At 38.4% G+C, this 17,687-nt stretch overlaps 1 protein-coding gene across 1 annotated transcript; it reads left to right on the top strand.

The window, feature by feature from the left end:
* The first annotated feature begins 1,182 nt into the window (after positions 1-1,182).
* Positions 1,183-7,992, top strand: crispld1b (cysteine-rich secretory protein LCCL domain containing 1b). The gene is made up of 14 exons (XM_072440956.1): positions 1,183-1,473; positions 4,742-4,860; positions 4,931-5,063; positions 5,206-5,321; positions 5,733-5,833; positions 5,912-6,085; positions 6,178-6,238; positions 6,307-6,373; positions 6,453-6,583; positions 6,654-6,697; positions 6,783-6,855; positions 7,114-7,183; positions 7,265-7,398; positions 7,486-7,992. Exons 1-14 carry the CDS (start codon positions 1,213-1,215, stop codon positions 7,535-7,537), a joined length of 1,536 nt encoding a protein of 511 aa, XP_072297057.1. The 5' UTR covers positions 1,183-1,212; the 3' UTR covers positions 7,538-7,992.
* Positions 7,993-17,687: the final 9,695 nt, after the last annotated feature.

Raw genomic sequence — 17,687 nt, 5'->3', positions numbered from 1 at the left:
CAGTTTCAGATTATTTCTGATGGTGTGGACCACAGGCGGTTATTACCCTGACGTCTTTGAGGAACAGCCCCAAGATGGAACAAATGTTTTATTTGATTGGGACACAAAAATAAACAAAAAATGCATGGCACAATTCACGTATTGCACAGTCCACTTTATTGCACACAAACAAATCAGCCACTTTTAATTTTCTTCTAAAATATATGATCAAAGTAAATATTAGCAAGTCCCCGAGGAAAATGTGGTAATTATTATTGCAGTACAGCAGATGCAAGGATGATTTTTCACTTGAGAAAACGTTACATTGTATTTTCATCATATTCAGTACACAATTTGATCTCACAGCTCTGACATTTTGAGCATACACCTCCTCCTTCTGGTCGATCTGACGCAGTCCTGCTTCTCACCAAAAGGAGGCAGCAGAACTTTGAGTAAATGGCTGGAGCAAATTGGGAAGTTGTCATTGGAACAGGTTTTGTAATTATGGCAAAAATCATATGCCAAGCGATTACGCATGTGGTGTAAGTGGTGTGTCACCCACATCAAAAGTTGATGTTGTATTTTACTATCATTTATTAAAAGTACGTAAGTGCAGCCCACCACAAGAGTCCCTTAAGTCACGTCATGCAGGATCAGGTGGTGACCGCGGCACTTTTTACACCTCCTGCTTTTCACCGTGTGGGCGCGTCAAACTGAGCGCGTGGGGGCGTGGCTCGGTCCTTTGCCCGTTGCTAAGCACAGTTTTGGCGTATAAACGCAAATGAGCCGCAGGTCCAGTCCCATGAGCATCTTGCAGCGCAACAAGTGACTGGAGGAATTCAGCAGGTAATCGGAGAGGACAGTGGATGCAAACGGCTGCTTAGACTTGTTGAGTGATGGACGGATTCATAAGACTGCATTTTTTTAAAGTAAGCTGCAACTTTTGAAGTGTTCAATTGGACATCGAACTTAAAGATTTGCAAATTAAGTCTAAATTGCCTTTTATTTATCTAATACAGTCGTTTATCTTGTTTCAGTGTAGCCTTCTACAGATGTTTTTTAATAATGTAACTGAGGTGCGCAGTTGTCTATACTGCACTCTCATGCAAAATATGCATAATGACAGTAACTATGTCTTCAAGTATTAAATAAAGTTTTGGCCATCTCTTTATGTAAACGTGTTCCATCCTTTTGCAGAGAAACTGACACCATCAGCAGCAGAAGTTCTCCACAATGACTTTCCCCTTCGAAGGCTGGATTGGAGTGGCCAGTTTGTTCCTGTGTTTGAGCCACACTGGCATCTCCATGGTCCTCACCAACTCCACACGACTTGAATCTATTCTGGATCAGTACTGGGATAAGGATGAGGAGTGGTGGAGGGCTCGCTCAAGAGGCAAGAGAGCCATCACTGAAGGAGACATGCACCTTATACTGAACCTGCACAACAAGCTGCGTGGGCAAGTGCATCCACCGGCTTCCAATATGGAGTATATGGTAAGAAGTAGCATTTAAGCAGCAGCTTCGTCTTCCTCTGCGTTTGTTGATCAAGGACTAGTGCAACATATGGGCTATTATTACAATCATTAGACAATATCAGTCAAATTTAGTTTGCACTGAGCTGAGTACAGGTTTTTGGGAGAAATGACGAAATGACAATTCTAGATTTGGTTTTAATCTGAATAAATGGCTTTCAATATTACTTTACTGAACAAGCAATTAGGACTTAAGACGTCTCGATTTAAAATAACCTCTGTACATTATCAACACCTCGATGACTTAATCTCAATCTTGGTTCAGATTTGATTCATTGCACAGCCCATATATACACACAGAGAGAGTTCATCAAACGCTTTATTAGTGGAATTCTCTACAATAGGACTTTGGAGGACAGCAATTCAATAAGTTTTGAGTTGTGCTATGCAAGAAATTGTGTCCTGTCTACAAATAAGGAGAATAGGCCATGTTGCTGTAGCCCCTCTGGCCCGTCCTCGCCGACCGTGGCCCTGATCCAGCTCACAGCCCTGCCGCGTCCTGCCCTTTACCTCAATCACCACCCCTCCCTCTCTTCCTGCCTACTCCATCACTCTACATCTCTTCTCTCTCTCGTGATTTTTGCTTTTTCTTTTCTTCATCACCGCCCCCAGCCCCACCGCCATCACCCTCCAGCTCCCCAGCCGTCCAAGCACACTCGAACCTCCTGGCACAGTCCAGTGTTGTGCTTTATTTGATCCTCAATGCATCTCATTTGGGGTGCCACAGCGGTGAATCTATTTCAAACATGAGCAGCCTCAGCGTTTGAAGTGTGGGGCACAGGAGTGTAAATGCATGTTACATACACCAATCCTGTGTTTCTTTAGCAAGGGATACTATTACTGATGATAATTATGTGGTAACGCCAAGAACTGATGGGGTCTGAATGTTTTCAAGATTTCGCGTCCATACCTTACTCCAGATTTTGAAGTTTAAACAAAAGCTTTTCTGCCTGACAGTTCTGATCTCCTCAAAACCCCACATCACAAAGCTTTTGAATTCATCCAAAACAACCCTTTATGACATGCACCGACACTAGACTATACAGAAGGTTGAGTTACTTTATCTCTGTGCCTTTTCAAAATAAAGACTGGGTTCGGTCTCATAGGCTACTGAAAATGTTTCTTACAGAAAATGTAAAACTTGGCTACTATCAAACCAGTCTGAGTGCTGGTCCAACAAGAAGAGTCCTTTTATATTGAATTATATTTATATTGTCCTCTTAAAAAAATATATATATATATGATTGTCCTCAATTGAAATGCAATAGCAGGAGGGCCAGTATCATAGTATGGGTTGAAACAGGTTTATTGGTCAGTCAACTACATGCATACATCTTCTTACAACAATGTATTGGTTGCAATCAGCTAAACACAATTGGTTGTAATTATTACAATTTTACCATTTTTAATTGTCATTATGTTCTTAGATTTGCATGACAAATTTATCCTGAGTGACTTTGGATGAGAAATGGGGACTTCAAATGGGATTGGAATATTTAACAAATTAACAAAATCTATCTACATCAATCACAGTAATAATAAAGCATTAGTTTGATGGAGTACTTTTCCCTGACCATCAAGGCCTCTTCTCTGTTCCATGCATCACTCAGTCATTCCTCTGTCCCACTCTCTCGTGGTAAGCTTCTTCTGTAGCCTCAGCTTCCCAGGGGCAGACTGACGGAAACATGGCTGTCAATTTGCACCTACCTATTCTGACCACAACCACACAGTCTCTTGAATGTTACACTATTAGTGTTCACTAAAAGTAGACATTAACTGCACTATTGACAAACAAAACAGTTGAACCTTTTAAGGTCACTATCATTGACCGTACACAGGCTGTTCTATAAGGTGTGCTCTTGGCCACTGCTGCTTCAAAGTACAGGTCTTGGAGTTCACTGTCCTTAAACTTATCAGTGCAGCCAATATGCAGATGTTATGAATAGTTTTGCAGCTTAGGTGACACCCAATAACCTCTTTGTTTTGAGGATAATCTAGGAGGATTTTAGACTTATTAGACTCATGTTGTTATTGGCTGAGGAAGTCTGAGGTGTCTCCAGGCTAAATCGTTCTAAAAGTCCAACATCTCAGATGAACTGCACAATTAAATGTACTTTTAGAAGCTACAAAAAGTGTTTGTGCAGTAAAAGCATAAATACATCTTTGTAATTTCCCCATGTGGGACAATAAAGGAATATCTTATCTTATCTTAATTACTAGATAATGGACCACTGAGTCAAAATATTAATGGATTAATGAACCCAATGGGTATTGCATAAGAAAATAAATCACTACTACTACTACTATTTACTTTTCGTGACTTTCACCAGACATATGGAAGGAGTTATATAAAATCAGTAAAAAGTCAACCTTTAAATAACATAACATTGTTAGTGTTTCTAGTGAGAGCCGATAGCCATAATGCAACATAGTTCATGCTACATTAATTAGTACAAGTATACTTTGTTCAAAACTCTCTTGAGAAATTTGGGGGTATTTAAGTTCAGATTGAGTGAAAGATTGTCATACCCTTTGCCAGAAAGGTCTTTTAATATACAAGGCTAGTTTAACATTAAGTTGTTTGGTCTTTTCTTTTAAGTTAGGCAAGGACTTGACCACAGTTTACTGGAAACACACTTTGAAAGACCACAACCGATTGTGGCATAAAGCTGCCAGCTAAAGCAATGGTGATATTACTCTCTCACGTATGTGTGTTTTTAATAGGAGAGGCCCATTTTTGACTATAGTGTGCTAAATTTGCGTAGGCATGTCCACGGCCGCCGCAATTTTAAGAGCAGGTTCATGTTTCAGGTTACCTCAAGTACGTTTATTTGAGTTTGGTTAACACACATTAGCTACAAAAGAGATTGTGATTGTGAGTGGATGGAGGTGTATGGCTATTAGAGAAATGTAATGGGCAACAATTTAAGCCCTAAGAGGCCTCTTAATCTACAGGAAAAACAAAACTGACCCATTCTTCAGACTACACTCAGAGGCAGGTCATTCAGGGTACTACCTAAGTCTTATCTAAATACTGTACTTGAAGGTGGAAGCCAATTCAGCATAACATAAATAAAGTTGTTCACTCTGTGTTATGTTTTTGTTTGTTCTTACTGCAGAATTTTGCTTTATTTGCATTAGAAGTGACACATGGTTTAAATTATAAGGGATTTATTGTTTTGTAGATAAAGATGATTTGTTTATTCTATTTCCCTCTGTTCGTTCCTGAGGTTTGGGATTATGAGTTGGAGCGGAGTGCAGAGCATTGGGCCCACACCTGTCGATGGGAACATGGCCCCAGTCACATGTTGACACAAATAGGACAAAACCTTGGAGCACATTGGGGCAGGTACTATTTTAAAAACTGTAGGTACTCTTATCTGGTTATATGTAATTAACCTTTTTGGAGTTTTGATCAGGGACCGTCCCCCGACCTTTCATGTGCAGGCCTGGTATGACGAGGTGAGGCATTACAGTTACCCCTACGCACAGGAGTGTAACCCGCACTGTCCACTCCGGTGCTCAGGACCTGTCTGCACACACTACACTCAGGTAGGGCTTTCAACTATCATTGTGCTAATATATTCAAAAGAAAAATGCATTTGGCATTTTATCTGCCTTTATCTAAATATGACACTAGATTTCATGCAACAAATCATTGATACTTTGTGTTTTTGTTTTTTCTTTTTTGCAGTTGGTTTGGGCCACTAGTAATCGTATTGGCTGTGCCATTAATGTTTGTTACAACATGAATGTGTGGGGAATGATCTGGACCAAAGCTGTCTACCTCGTCTGCAACTACTCTCCACCGTGAGTTCTTCATGGCTCGATTTCACTGTTTACATCGTGAAAGATCTATAGGAGCATAAGCTGCAAATCCAGCAGTATGCTAAATAGCTTCCTTGCACAAACCATGAGATTGTTAAATGAAAAGCGCATCCATTACATTGTCTTTGGTTATGAACTGTTGTGTCAAGACTGATATGAGTGAACTGTATGGGATGCTGGGTGAGGAAGTTTGTCTGATGTAGCTTTGAGTTGTAGGAAGGGAGGATATGGATTTTGCTCTTGTTATTTCAGCCTGTGTATTTTTTGTAAATGCTATTCCAAACTGGCAAAAAAAAAAAAAAGGGGATCTTATCTTCTTGCTATACTTCAGTTATCTCCAAAAATGCTGTAGGAAATGATTTCTTGTCTGTTGCTCTGACTCTGATCTTATAGTGGTAATTGGTGGGGCCATGCACCTTACAAATATGGATCCCCCTGCTCTCAGTGTCCAGCCAGCTATGCGGGGGGCTGCAGGGACAACCTCTGTTACAAAGGTCAAATAAATCTAAATCTATGGTAAACCTAATGATGTCATTTTAACAAATATTCATACACTTTACCTATATTTCCAGATGGTGGTATTGACAGACGACCTGCTCCAGAGCTTGAAGAGACCAACTTCATTGAACCTGAGCCTGAACCAGATCCGGTCCAAGAGCGAGATCCACAGCCACGGGCCCAGTCTCCGGACCCACCTCGTCATGACAACCCCCAGAGAAACCAGGTGGTCAGCACTGAGCAGATGAGTAAGGACTGCTCCCATCATGCACCATTCCCATCAATATTACACCTGATGCTCCGTCATTTCGACATTTCTGAAGCACTCTTTCCTCTGCAGGTCAGCAGGTGGAGTGTGACACAAAGTTGAGAGATCAGTGTAAAGGAACAACTTGTAACAGGTAAAGATAACAGGCCAGTAGAACACACATGTATTACATAACGCAGTAACAGCACGTGCTCTTGTTAGATATGAATGTCCACCTGGCTGCCTGGACAGCCCTGGTAAAGCTGTCGGGAGTGGATATTATGACATGGTAAACATTTTGACTTATTTAATTGTTGATTGAAGTCTACTATGTATTATAGATTTAATATTTGTATTCCTGTTTGCAGCAGTCCAGTGTATGTGCTGTTGGACTACACGCTGGAGTAATTGACAATGATGGAGGATGGCTGGATGTGAGCAGACTGGGCAGGAAACCACATTTCACTAAATCATACAAGAATGGTATTCAATCAATAGGGTATGTTTACACTTTTCTATAGCCTACGTCTGTATAATCAGCTGTTCAACATGTTGTGTTTCATTTGCAGGAAGAACAGGAGTGCTAATTCATTTAAAGTTGAGAAAGTGCCAGGTAAGTACTCTTCCTACTTTATAATTGTCTTTTGTTGTTGTTTATTGACAATGTACTAACGCCAGTGCCATTTTGTTTCTCACAGTCAAAGCTGTCACCTGTGACACTACTGTTGCTCTATACTGCCCTTTCAAGAAACCCATCAGACATTGTGCAAGGTACTTCACATTATTTTGTATTTTTCTGTGCAAAATTATACATTATAATTATGATTATACTTAGTATAATTATGAACAGAACACGTGTCTAGCCAACAGTAGGTGGATATATACACTATTTAACCTGGTTTGCACAGCAGTTGGGATGTGGACTGTCTATGTCATACTGTATACTGTCAATAGAACAATTGCAACAAATTTGTATTTGTGTATTTACAACAATGTTTTAATAAAATATTGTTGTATTTTTTCTTCCAGGTTATACTGTCCTAGGAACTGTCTTCATCAGAGTCAAGTCCGAGTGATTGGAACAAAATACTATTCTGACGTAAGCATGAAAACAAATAGCGTTTTTTAATTTTGTTTTCCTGAAAGCCTTGTTTTTTGAAAGCCAATTTATTGTGTCCAGAAATCCAGTATTTGCAAAGCAGGGGTCCATGCTGGGGTCATCCAGAATGAGTCGGGGGGTTACCTGGATGTGATGCCCATGGACAGGAGGAGGCTGTACAAAGGCAGTCACCAGAACGACATTACCTCAGAAACGTATGTGCAAAACAAAATGACTTCATACTGTGAAAAAAAAGCAGGAAAAAAAAGCACTACTTCAATCTGTTTCATTTCTTTTGACAGACTTCTAAATCCTACAACCGGAAAAGCCTTCAGAGTTTTTGCTGTCATCTGAAAACCCTAAACTAAGGACTTAAAGATTGAACTCAAATATACCATCTTCAAACTGGATGTGATGCTATGTTTAATGCTCTAGTTGCAAATCAGGTTGAATTAACATTTTCTTTGTGTCCTGTTTAGTTGAAATGCAAAACATTAAACATCCTTAATCTCAATCCATGTTTTACAAGTTACAATAGGAAACAGGCAGGCAGGGAATTATGTATATTTTTGTAATATAGTGTAAATAAGGGCTGACTTTTTACTTTACCTGTACAAAATAAATAATAATGAAGTATTCCGTTTAACAGTACATCTATACATAAAGTGTTTATTTGATTGTAAATATTATGTATGTACACTATTTTATTATTTCATGTTATTTTCCAGCTTGTGTGTATGAATAACATGGACCTGGCTGGCCGGGGATACATATGGCTCAATTACAATTAAAGCAATTGAATGTACATATTTACCACTTATTTGCTTGTGTCCTAACTGTGTACAGTCATCCGTCCAGCTCACTTACTTTGGAGATCTCACACTAAGCATAATGCAGTTTTAGACTCTGTGGCATGGGAATAAAGAAGTTCAACATTTCATATGTGCTTCAAATTAACAAAATCAAGTTACATTTATTTCTTCGACTAATTTAAAGTTTCCAAGAAATGTAAAGCGAACAAAACCTGCCTTCTTAGGACCCTTCAGGGAGATCTTATCTCAGCATGGACTAAGCTGCACTATACTTCAAATGAATTGCCAGAACAGTCAAAAACACTTACATATCAATTGAGTTCACCCACCAAAGACTCAAAGCTCTTTGTTTGGCACATGTTGTAGTTTTTCAGGTGCCGTGGCTCCGAGCCTACAATAATACTCTGTATGGACATGTTGATTATTTTGTATTTCAGGAATTAAACTTAAAACTTTGTCATAAATCTGTAAAACTGCACATGATTTCCAAGAGCTCTAATCCTCTATATGAAGCCTGTCTTATTTTAGACGAGTTCATTTCTGAGCAGGCAGTGGGCACCTGGGCCCGCTCGCTGTGGCAGCAGCAGCACAGACAAAGACCAACTTGTGTTTTGTTGATTTCAATCTCTCACTTCTCAGGATGCATTTCCTCTGCTGCCCTGGGACAGGCACAGATGTGGTGGGCCTGGGCTGAAGGGTCGCTGTCAGTCACTCTCATGTACTGTACAAAGGACCCATGTACAACTGTACATGTACCTCGGCTTAGGCTGTACATTTTGTACCACTGCAAAGACATTTTTATTAAACTTATAAAACTTAATCAGAAGTTTACAGAATTAAGGGTTAAAATTGGTTTACATTGGAAATTCAAATAATTTCCACACATCCAACCACAACTAACTTTAGCTGTACATACAGTTAAATTTAATGAATATATGTGTATATTTATTTAGAACTATATATTCATTCATTTGGATTGAGTAGACTATTGGAAATAGACTGAACTGTGCAGAGCAGAATGACGTTTACAGTAGTAACACCACATCTATACGAGCCGGGTTTGGACCATGTCTCCTGGAGATGAAAGCCAAGCATCGCCGCTCTGTTAAAATTCACAGTGTCCTGCTGCAGAGGTGGCCATTGGCACAGCAGCTCTGTGAACTGCTGATCTGACAATCATAAACACTCGGCCAGTCAGCCCGGCATCGGCCCCTGTCAAAACAAGGCTTCCTGCTACATTTACAGTTGGCAGCCATCGACCATCTCGTTAAAGTCACTCTGAGCATGACACAGGCTGCTGTTGTGACCTGACAAACAATTACCCAAGAAACAGCCCATCCAAACACGTTTCACAAAGAAAAACTTGAGTGCACGAGTCTGTTAAGTGACGTAAAATCACTACGGGGCAATTACCACGACCTCTCAGTAAGAGATTGTGGGTATAGAGGTTATTGGCTAAAGAAAACAAAATGCATGCTCAAAGTATGCTCAAAGTATACTCTACTCTAAGTACCAATAAAGTCTGGTGCTACTTATGAATAGGAAGTTAAGCCCGCAATTTCTAGAAGAGGCTGGTAAATTTCAGGTTGAAAATCAATTAACCCCTTTCAGAAAGATTTAAATGAAGAGCTTACAGAAGAACTACTTCCTCTTGTCACCTATTACACTTAGTTCCAGATCCAACACCAAAGCTCATCTCAAAGCAGATCTGAATATGCTGCATGTGATCTTCTGATTTACACTTAAAAGACTCACTCATCTCTCAATCCATTTTTAAATCTAATAATTGATATGGGCAGAACAAATGTATTATTTTGGCTATTGAATGGTGAGATTAAAGTCTTGTATGTAGGGCAGTGGGTTGGGTCTGTGCTGAAGTGTCTCTGTCAAAAAGTCACCCTAAATAAAAGTGTTAAGTGGCTCTTAAAAGTAACACGATGTAAAACTTTGGCCTTGTGGGTCATACTACCCTGTAACAGTCATGTTTCATTGTTACTGATATCAATACACTTCAACCTCCTTTCCACATGCTAGTATCTTGTACATATATATTCTACAAAGTCGTTTTACAATGTAGGGTTTGACATTAACTAGTTTTACTCACTGTCCACTGTGGCTAGTCCATTTAATTTAGTACTATCGCTAGAATATTGCAGTATTTTATGTTTGTTCCTTGCTGATGTATTAGTCTAACAACAGCCTTCAAAATACACCAGTATCAGGATCAGTTCAAAAGCTGTTGTTTTTCTTTTTTTATTTCTTATGGAAATGGAACTCAAATAACAAATTATATTACATAAGAGTTCTTCATTTTTTTAATTTTTTTTTTTTTATTAATGAAAGGGAAACATTGACATTAAATTATCAATATGCTGTTGACATTTGTGGGCCTTGCCATGGATTTAAAAATATTGATATTGGCAAATAATGCTTATTGGCAACAACAGCGCGACGAATATCGAATACTGGAATTTCCTGGTTCCCCCCAACATATCAAAAACATCCCTAAAATATATATGTATAAAGTCCAACTGGTCAAAGTAACAATAAGCATGTTATATGGGCAATGGTAAAAGGGTCAAATCAAAACCTTTTAGATAAAGGCATTTAGTAACTAGACCTTCCAACGTCCTGTCAAAAGCTAACTTAATTTCCCTACTATACACTGCATACATTATATAAACCATGCCTGGAATCTGGGCCCCATGACCTTGATGCACTGAACTTAGCGTCTCCAAAAGAGGCCCCCCACTGAAGTCAAGAATGTGCGCTCTCCTTTCTGATCCACATTTACCAGCAAACCACTAACTACATCGACCATTTTGGACAAAGTCTTTCAAAATATCTACTTTCAAACCAAACCTGGTCACCCTTTTGCATCTAAAACCGACTCGTAAATGTCGTCTCCAAGGTCCCCAAGTAAAACGATAGGCCTCCAAAACTTGATTTGCGTAGCTCTTTCGTAGTGATTGAATAAATTGTCAATCCTGGTTTTGACAACAGTCCCGGTTTTGGCGATAAAGCCTTTTTGATTGTGTACGTTGGCAAGTGGAACACCGAAATGTCAAATTGGACATAGCAATTACGATGGTGTTTAGATACGTTTTAAAATCTGGATTCAGCTGGCCATGTAACTGCGTGTTTCGATGTAAAAACACCTAGAGCAGTTGTGTAGAGCTCTAAATATGCCTTAAATAATCATTCTCATGGCCTATAGTTGGTTCTTGGGGCGGTTAACTCCTGGGTGGACACACAGCATGCATGTGGGCCAACAGTCACTGCGGACAGGATAATGTAATGTAACTGTGTGTTAGTGTTTTAAGTGTGCGGTTAAATTTCCTGCGCTCAAACATTTAGACATTGCTATTATTTTAGCATAGTTAGCAGCTGTGTTTTTGGTGGGGAAAGCGTGGTAATTATCTCACCGTTTCGGGGTTTTCTAGTTGGCATGGGGTATTTTTAACTGTGGACGCTTTGGTTGGCTTTCTCATGATACAACACAGAGCCGGAAGCGAAGGGAAGAAGAATAGTGTCATTGCACGAAACATTAGGTAATACGTTTACATTTACTGTAAAAAGCCACATCAAGAGGTCACAGGGGCTGGAGCCTATGGTATTCCTGCTACTTAAGGGCAGATGTGGGTTACCTATAATGTGAAATACTTGGATTATTTGATGGTTTGACTAAAAATCATGCGCGTGTTTTTTTTAGTTTAAACAGGACTTGTTTGGGCAAACCATTACACTTTTAGCACATTCAAAAGAACACGCTGTGAAATAAACAAGTAAACAGCACAGTCTTTGTTGCATTGTTTAAAAGAGTTGTTGTCGCTACACAAAGTTTCCCACATTTTCCTGGAGTGTTACATTCTACTTCTTTGTGTGACCTTCTGGCTCTCTCTTGAACTGGCAGGACTTTTTACAACAAATGTATAAATCATATCATCATCATAACAATCCTCAATCATCATAACCTCAGGGACAAACAAATGGGTGCGGTTTCTATAGCTGAGTAAAGTGTGTGGCCCAATCACATTTCTGCAAAATGTACCCTTTTTGAATGATTTACTGAATTAAATCGTAGTCTTCGATGTGTTTTGATATGCATAGATCGATTAAAAAGCATGGATACTAAATGTTCAAGTTAGAATAGGGACACAATACTGTTCACCAGGAACTGCACAAAAGTGGATTGAAATAAATCAGAACCAAACTATACCGTTTATAAACTCAATTTGATGGAAAACTAAACCCTGAATATGTCCAAGAGTAAACTAGTCAGCGTTAATGACTAGGTGGCGTTAATGATCAATGACTTCATTCTAAGCAGGAAAAAATTATAAATCTTTGAAATTAAACTTAAATTAAATCGATTCCTAAGACTCTATACGTCGTGCAGCTTTTTAAGGACAGTAAATCTTGGCCTCACCATAACTCCACACCACCCACCCACCAAACCCGCCACCCCAAAACGCTCCCTAATCCAAGCTGCAGGTTTGGCATCAGCGTCTCCCTCCTGTTTGGTTGGTCAGCCACAGTGAGACGTCCTGAGCCAGCAGAGAGGTGGACTGGGTCACTTTACCCCACAGTCCAATGGATTCACACATTTATTCTGTTGGTCCCTTCACCAGAAATCCCCGGCAAAATTTTCCACGTTCCCTAAAAATAAAAATGGTTAAAAAAAATATATCACATTTATAAATCTATCCTCATAAAGCTTACTCTGCGCTTTACATCAGTGAACCATTTACATGCACAATAATAGACAAGGCAGAGGAGTATTACTCAAGGTCACAATGGCAGTAAGAAATGGAGTAGGCCAACTTTGTACAATAGTTTGGTGCTGCCATGTCGCTCAAAGCATGCAAATTTCCCATTTCACATCATTTTGAAAAATGACTGGTAATTTGCTAAAAATAAATAAATAGATAATTTAAATCTGAAAATTACCTCTAGATGCAAAGCAAATAAATATAATAAACATAATATAGTAAATGTAAATAAAAAAATATGTTAAAAAGCCAGTGTTTTGGAAAATAAAGATAAAATACTAACTTTGGATAATCAAGGTGAGATAAATCCCTTCCTTTTTTGATATGCATACATATATTGACACATAAAACTGATTTGAGTCACATTTTTATTGCAATATGAGCCACTTCTCCAAAAAAATAAAACCAATTTAAATTGGAAAAAAGTCCAAATAGAGCGTCAAGACCTGCAGTGTGATTGTAGCTATAATAATGGTACAGAATCCTATTAAAACCTCCCTGAATCGTAACAGTGAGTCTTTTTGCCCATCTTTGACGTTCCTGACAAGTTCAAACAAGCTACAATCAAACTCTTATTTATCACACCTCACCAACCCTCACTATAGCTTGTATGACATTTGTTTTTGTTTGACTCTGTGACGAAAGAACATCATCATTTCTGTCAAGTGTGTGTGTGTGCAGGGAGAGAAATAGAAATAAGATGGCGGCGTTTGGACAAGGCACGCACTGTATATGGTTCTCAAGCGTGTTGACCTTGAAACTAGATTTATTATTTAATGAAAAGCTAAAACGATTTTGTATTTGGTTGTGGGATTTATGTGGCCACACTGGTGTCGGTTGTGAAACTTCCCCTGTGAAACGGCAATAAGACGAGGCAATGCTGTTCCATCTATAGATTTATGAACAGGGAATATAGACATTACGAGATATTGTAAGCAATTTTTCAATTCAATTTTATTTGGGGAAGGTTATTCGCCCTCACTTTACTTTTTGTGGTTGTACAGCACAGTGTAGGCAGTTTAAATGAATGATGACACAAGAAGTTGTCCAAAGCCTCCAGTTTGTTTGCATGTCTACCTGGTTTTGGATTTGGGCAATTGGTAAACAAGTAAAAACGCCACAAATAGAAATTCACCACTTAAGAGTATAGTCTTGAGGGAGGGCCGCCTGTTCCCTGGTCTGCGTCAGCACTGACCTTTTTGCTGTTTGCTAAAGGGATTTGATTTCACCTCTACCTCTCTCGCTTTCACTTTTTTTCAACATTTACACTCGAGCCATGCGAGGGATATAAAATGGCAGTTTTGTCCTAGAAGAAGACGGCGTGCTGGTTCAGTCACGGGCCAAGTGATATCACACCACCAACGATAAGCTGAAGTCCAGAGGAGTAATGTGAGGAATTTAGTGAAAGCCAGTGGGAGCTTCCTTTCAAAGGGCTCTATAAGCAGAATGTATGTATGTACACACGTGGTCCATACAGTACGTGCACACAGGCCAGAGCGCGTACAGGCTGGAGGAGCGCTTCAACTGTGTGCGGGTGTAATATGTCAAAGGAAAGTGCTCACTGACTTCTCCACAACTGCCAGGGATTAAAGTAATTTAGGCTATGTTTAAAGTGCACTAAATAACCTTTCTGGTGGGGGGTCCATGGAGATGTTCTTACTTTGGCTGGAACATTCATAACTATGTGGAATTGATTTACCAAAAATACATATCCACAACACTAAATGTGAGTAAGTGTCTTCCAGTACAGTGAAATTTAGGCTTCAAACTGTGCAGTATCAGTGAGGAAAAATAGAATACACAGCTTTTTATGGTTCGTGTGTGCGATTTCCTTCTGTAATCAGTGATAAGCAAAGGCAGAACAAACGGTGAAACAAACAAATGTATTTAAATCCTATGCCACATTTTTACTATATCGGTCTATTTTAATGTAATGCAACTCAATGTGAAAGTATTTATGTCACAAAATACATTCAGCATTCTATAACTAAATACATTTTCAAGTATTCCTCCCAACTCTTCTCCCAAATATTGTTGCTTCTCACCAGATCTGAGCTGGCCTGGTGGGATCATAAACTAGAATAACAGTTTAATACCATAGTGTGGGACATTCCCGATGGTAGACCCTTCACTAGAAAAGTTACAGAAATCAATAACCAGCCAATACTTAGAATCGATTTTATTGTAAAGAATTAAGATTTGGAGGCGCTGAAGAAGACAGGACTTTCTTCATAACTTGGTTTTCACTGTCATGACAGTATTGCACTGATTGTTTTTCATCATTAAAATTCTGTTACATATTAGTATCATGACACATTTCTGAGTAAACTAATAATCACTTCTGTATTTCAATTACAATGTATTAAATAGCTTGGCATTTTCATCATATGGACAACAAGAAAGAAAAAATCAATCATAGTTGATGGCCAAAAACGACTAATTGACTATCGACTACTATAGAGTACTACTGCTTACCAAGAATTACCGGTAATGTGTGTTTGTGGCAAAGGCTGGAGAGACTTTTGTTTTTCTTTGTGGTTCTTAGCCCTGTTTAAAAAGATGGAAGCTCATCTGTCAGCAAGTTCCACAAACTGGAGCGTGAAGTTGTTTAATTTCCGGCTTGGATCTGTTTGTTCCCTTTCATAACCCACTCTCCTCCTGGTTTCCTGTCTAAAAATAAAAAAGAGAGACACTGTTAATTAATAATTAGGTTAGTTATGCCATCTTAAAGCTTAGGGTGTAAAATAAAGATTCTTTACAAGATTAACTGTGATTATCAAAGGACATAAGTAGTAAACAGTAACATTTGGTAAATGGCTGTAGAATAGTCAAATGTATCTAGTAAGGGAAGTGAATTTGCAATAGATTAGTAATATATGTTTTTAATACAACTAAATAATAGATCACTATTTCAAAATGTTAAAGTAATTTGCTTTATTCAAAGTATATTCATAGAAACTCCACTCTGTCACCTTAGAAAACCAGAAGGTCGAGTTTCCTTAAGGCAAGGCAAGGCATGTTTATTTGTAGAGCACATTTCATACACAAGGCAATTCAAAGTGCTTCACAGCAGGAAAAATGCATTAAAATCACAAAGAAATGACAGAAACAGAAATACAATCAAATTAACTAAATCAAAAATTGTCAATCCAACTGATTGTCTAAACTAATAAAATCACAAACAAAAGAGAAGAGTGCAAAGAAAAAATCCTTTCAGTCATATGCACAGCTTAGATTTAAGCGTTTAGCTTTAACTGTTGGCGCCCTCTGCTGGTTGAAGTGTTTTAAACATCTGTCTAATTTCATGGTATGTCTTTCAATAAGTGGCCCGGCCTCTTTTTTAATGTGTGGAAATGAATGATTATGCAGTACTTCAATAAAAAAAAAGCTGAACAAATAGTATTTTTCTCCAGTGGTGTTGGGAGTGGGTTTGGTGGTCAGGAGATGAGAGAGATTGAACACAGCTGCAGAAGAGGTTTTTGCAATGTTTGTGTTCCCTCCAGTGGTGATCTGTGCATTTTCTGACATACTTTATACTCCCTTAACTATAATACATGGCTCAGCACTTATAACATAAAGGGTTGGAGTGAATATCAAAACCTGAATAAACATGATCCAACATCTGGACTGCTGGAATGAAGATGTAGCCTCATGGTTTAATCTGAAAACACAATATTTTCATTTTGCATTGACAGAAGTGAGGTCAAATTATTATTCTTAAAACGAAAGTTATTTCAGGTTAAAAGTATGTGGCATGGACATGCTGCATGAACGTGTTTGAGTTCACATTGAGACACTAAAGTGCAACAAGTCACGAGATACAAACAACAAACACTGTAATTACCAACTCGACTATTCAACCACCAGCAGAGACAGGCTGGAATCACAAGCTAAAATGTTCACTTGTGGATTATCAGATGTAACAAAATACTGCTTAATGAATGTCTTAGAAGATTATGATTTTGATACTGACACTAACTACATTATTTAATATCATTATTTTCAGCGGTGGAACGAGTACTGAAAAATGTACTCAAGTAAAAATACAGTTACATGGCTAGAATCACGCAGAACTACGAGTACGGGTACTGCTGCTTAAGTAAACATATAAAGTACATATGTAAATACTACTCATACTACTTACTAGGATTAGACACGCTCTCGTGTCACAAGATATAGTGATACATTGCCACAAGATTGCTCACATGTATTTAAAATTTCCTTGGACAATTTGTTTTTTTAAGTGTTGGTGAGTTACACCTTCTTGGTAAGCATTTTAAATCAAGCTTACATACAAAACTTGATTAATTGAACAAGTGTAGTAGTCTTAAAATACAATCAAACATTTTTTTTGACTTGTAATGTAGGGATTTACAATTACCCAAACAATCTACTAAATCACAGCGGCTTGACTATTTGCAATTAGGTATTTTCCACCCCTGATTCTTTTTATTCAAGATAAGATAAGATAAGCCTTTATTTGTCCACACAATGGGGAAATGCCGGTGTTGCAACACAAATAGATACAGAAGAAAAGAGCAGATAACTTGTAGGAAGTTTTAAAAAAACACTCTTAATAAAACTCTTATAAACAAAACTCCTATAGGCAGAACCTCTCATATTAAATGGTTATAGATAATATTTTAATTACTATAGTGCGTCATCAGTATTTTTATATTTCTAAAGAAGATAAAAATAGCATCATAGCCCATAAAATGCCCATTCCCACACACTGAGTCTTTAAAAAAAAAAAAATCTCACTATTGTTTTCAGCCCTTCGTTTCCTTATTGTACTAAAGTAGCCTCCTCAAGGGAAAAAATCTAATCTTTTCAAGGTGCTTCCTTTTCAAACGCTGGCACATAACGTGGATATGTGTGCGCTTCAACCATAATAGATCCATGGCTTCAAATACCCATAAT

The sequence above is a fragment of the Eucyclogobius newberryi genome, unplaced genomic scaffold (genome assembly GCF_026437365.1).
Source record: "Eucyclogobius newberryi isolate DKJ021-1_F unplaced genomic scaffold, fEucNew1.0.hap1 SCAF_12, whole genome shotgun sequence".
In the NCBI taxonomy this organism is placed as follows: Eukaryota; Metazoa; Chordata; class Actinopteri; order Gobiiformes; family Gobiidae; genus Eucyclogobius; species Eucyclogobius newberryi.
This window is presented reverse-complemented; position numbering and strand designations above follow the sequence as displayed.

Coding starts and splice junctions, on each gene's coding strand:
- crispld1b (XM_072440956.1), top strand. CDS start 1,213: ATGACTTTCCCCTTCGAAGGCTGGATTGGAGTGGCCAGTTTGTTCCTG. Junction 5,322..5,732: donor GTCTGCAACTACTCTCCACC/GTGAGTTCTTCA, acceptor CTGATCTTATAG/TGGTAATTGGTGGGGCCATG. Junction 7,399..7,485: donor AACGACATTACCTCAGAAAC/GTATGTGCAAAA, acceptor TTCTTTTGACAG/ACTTCTAAATCCTACAACCG.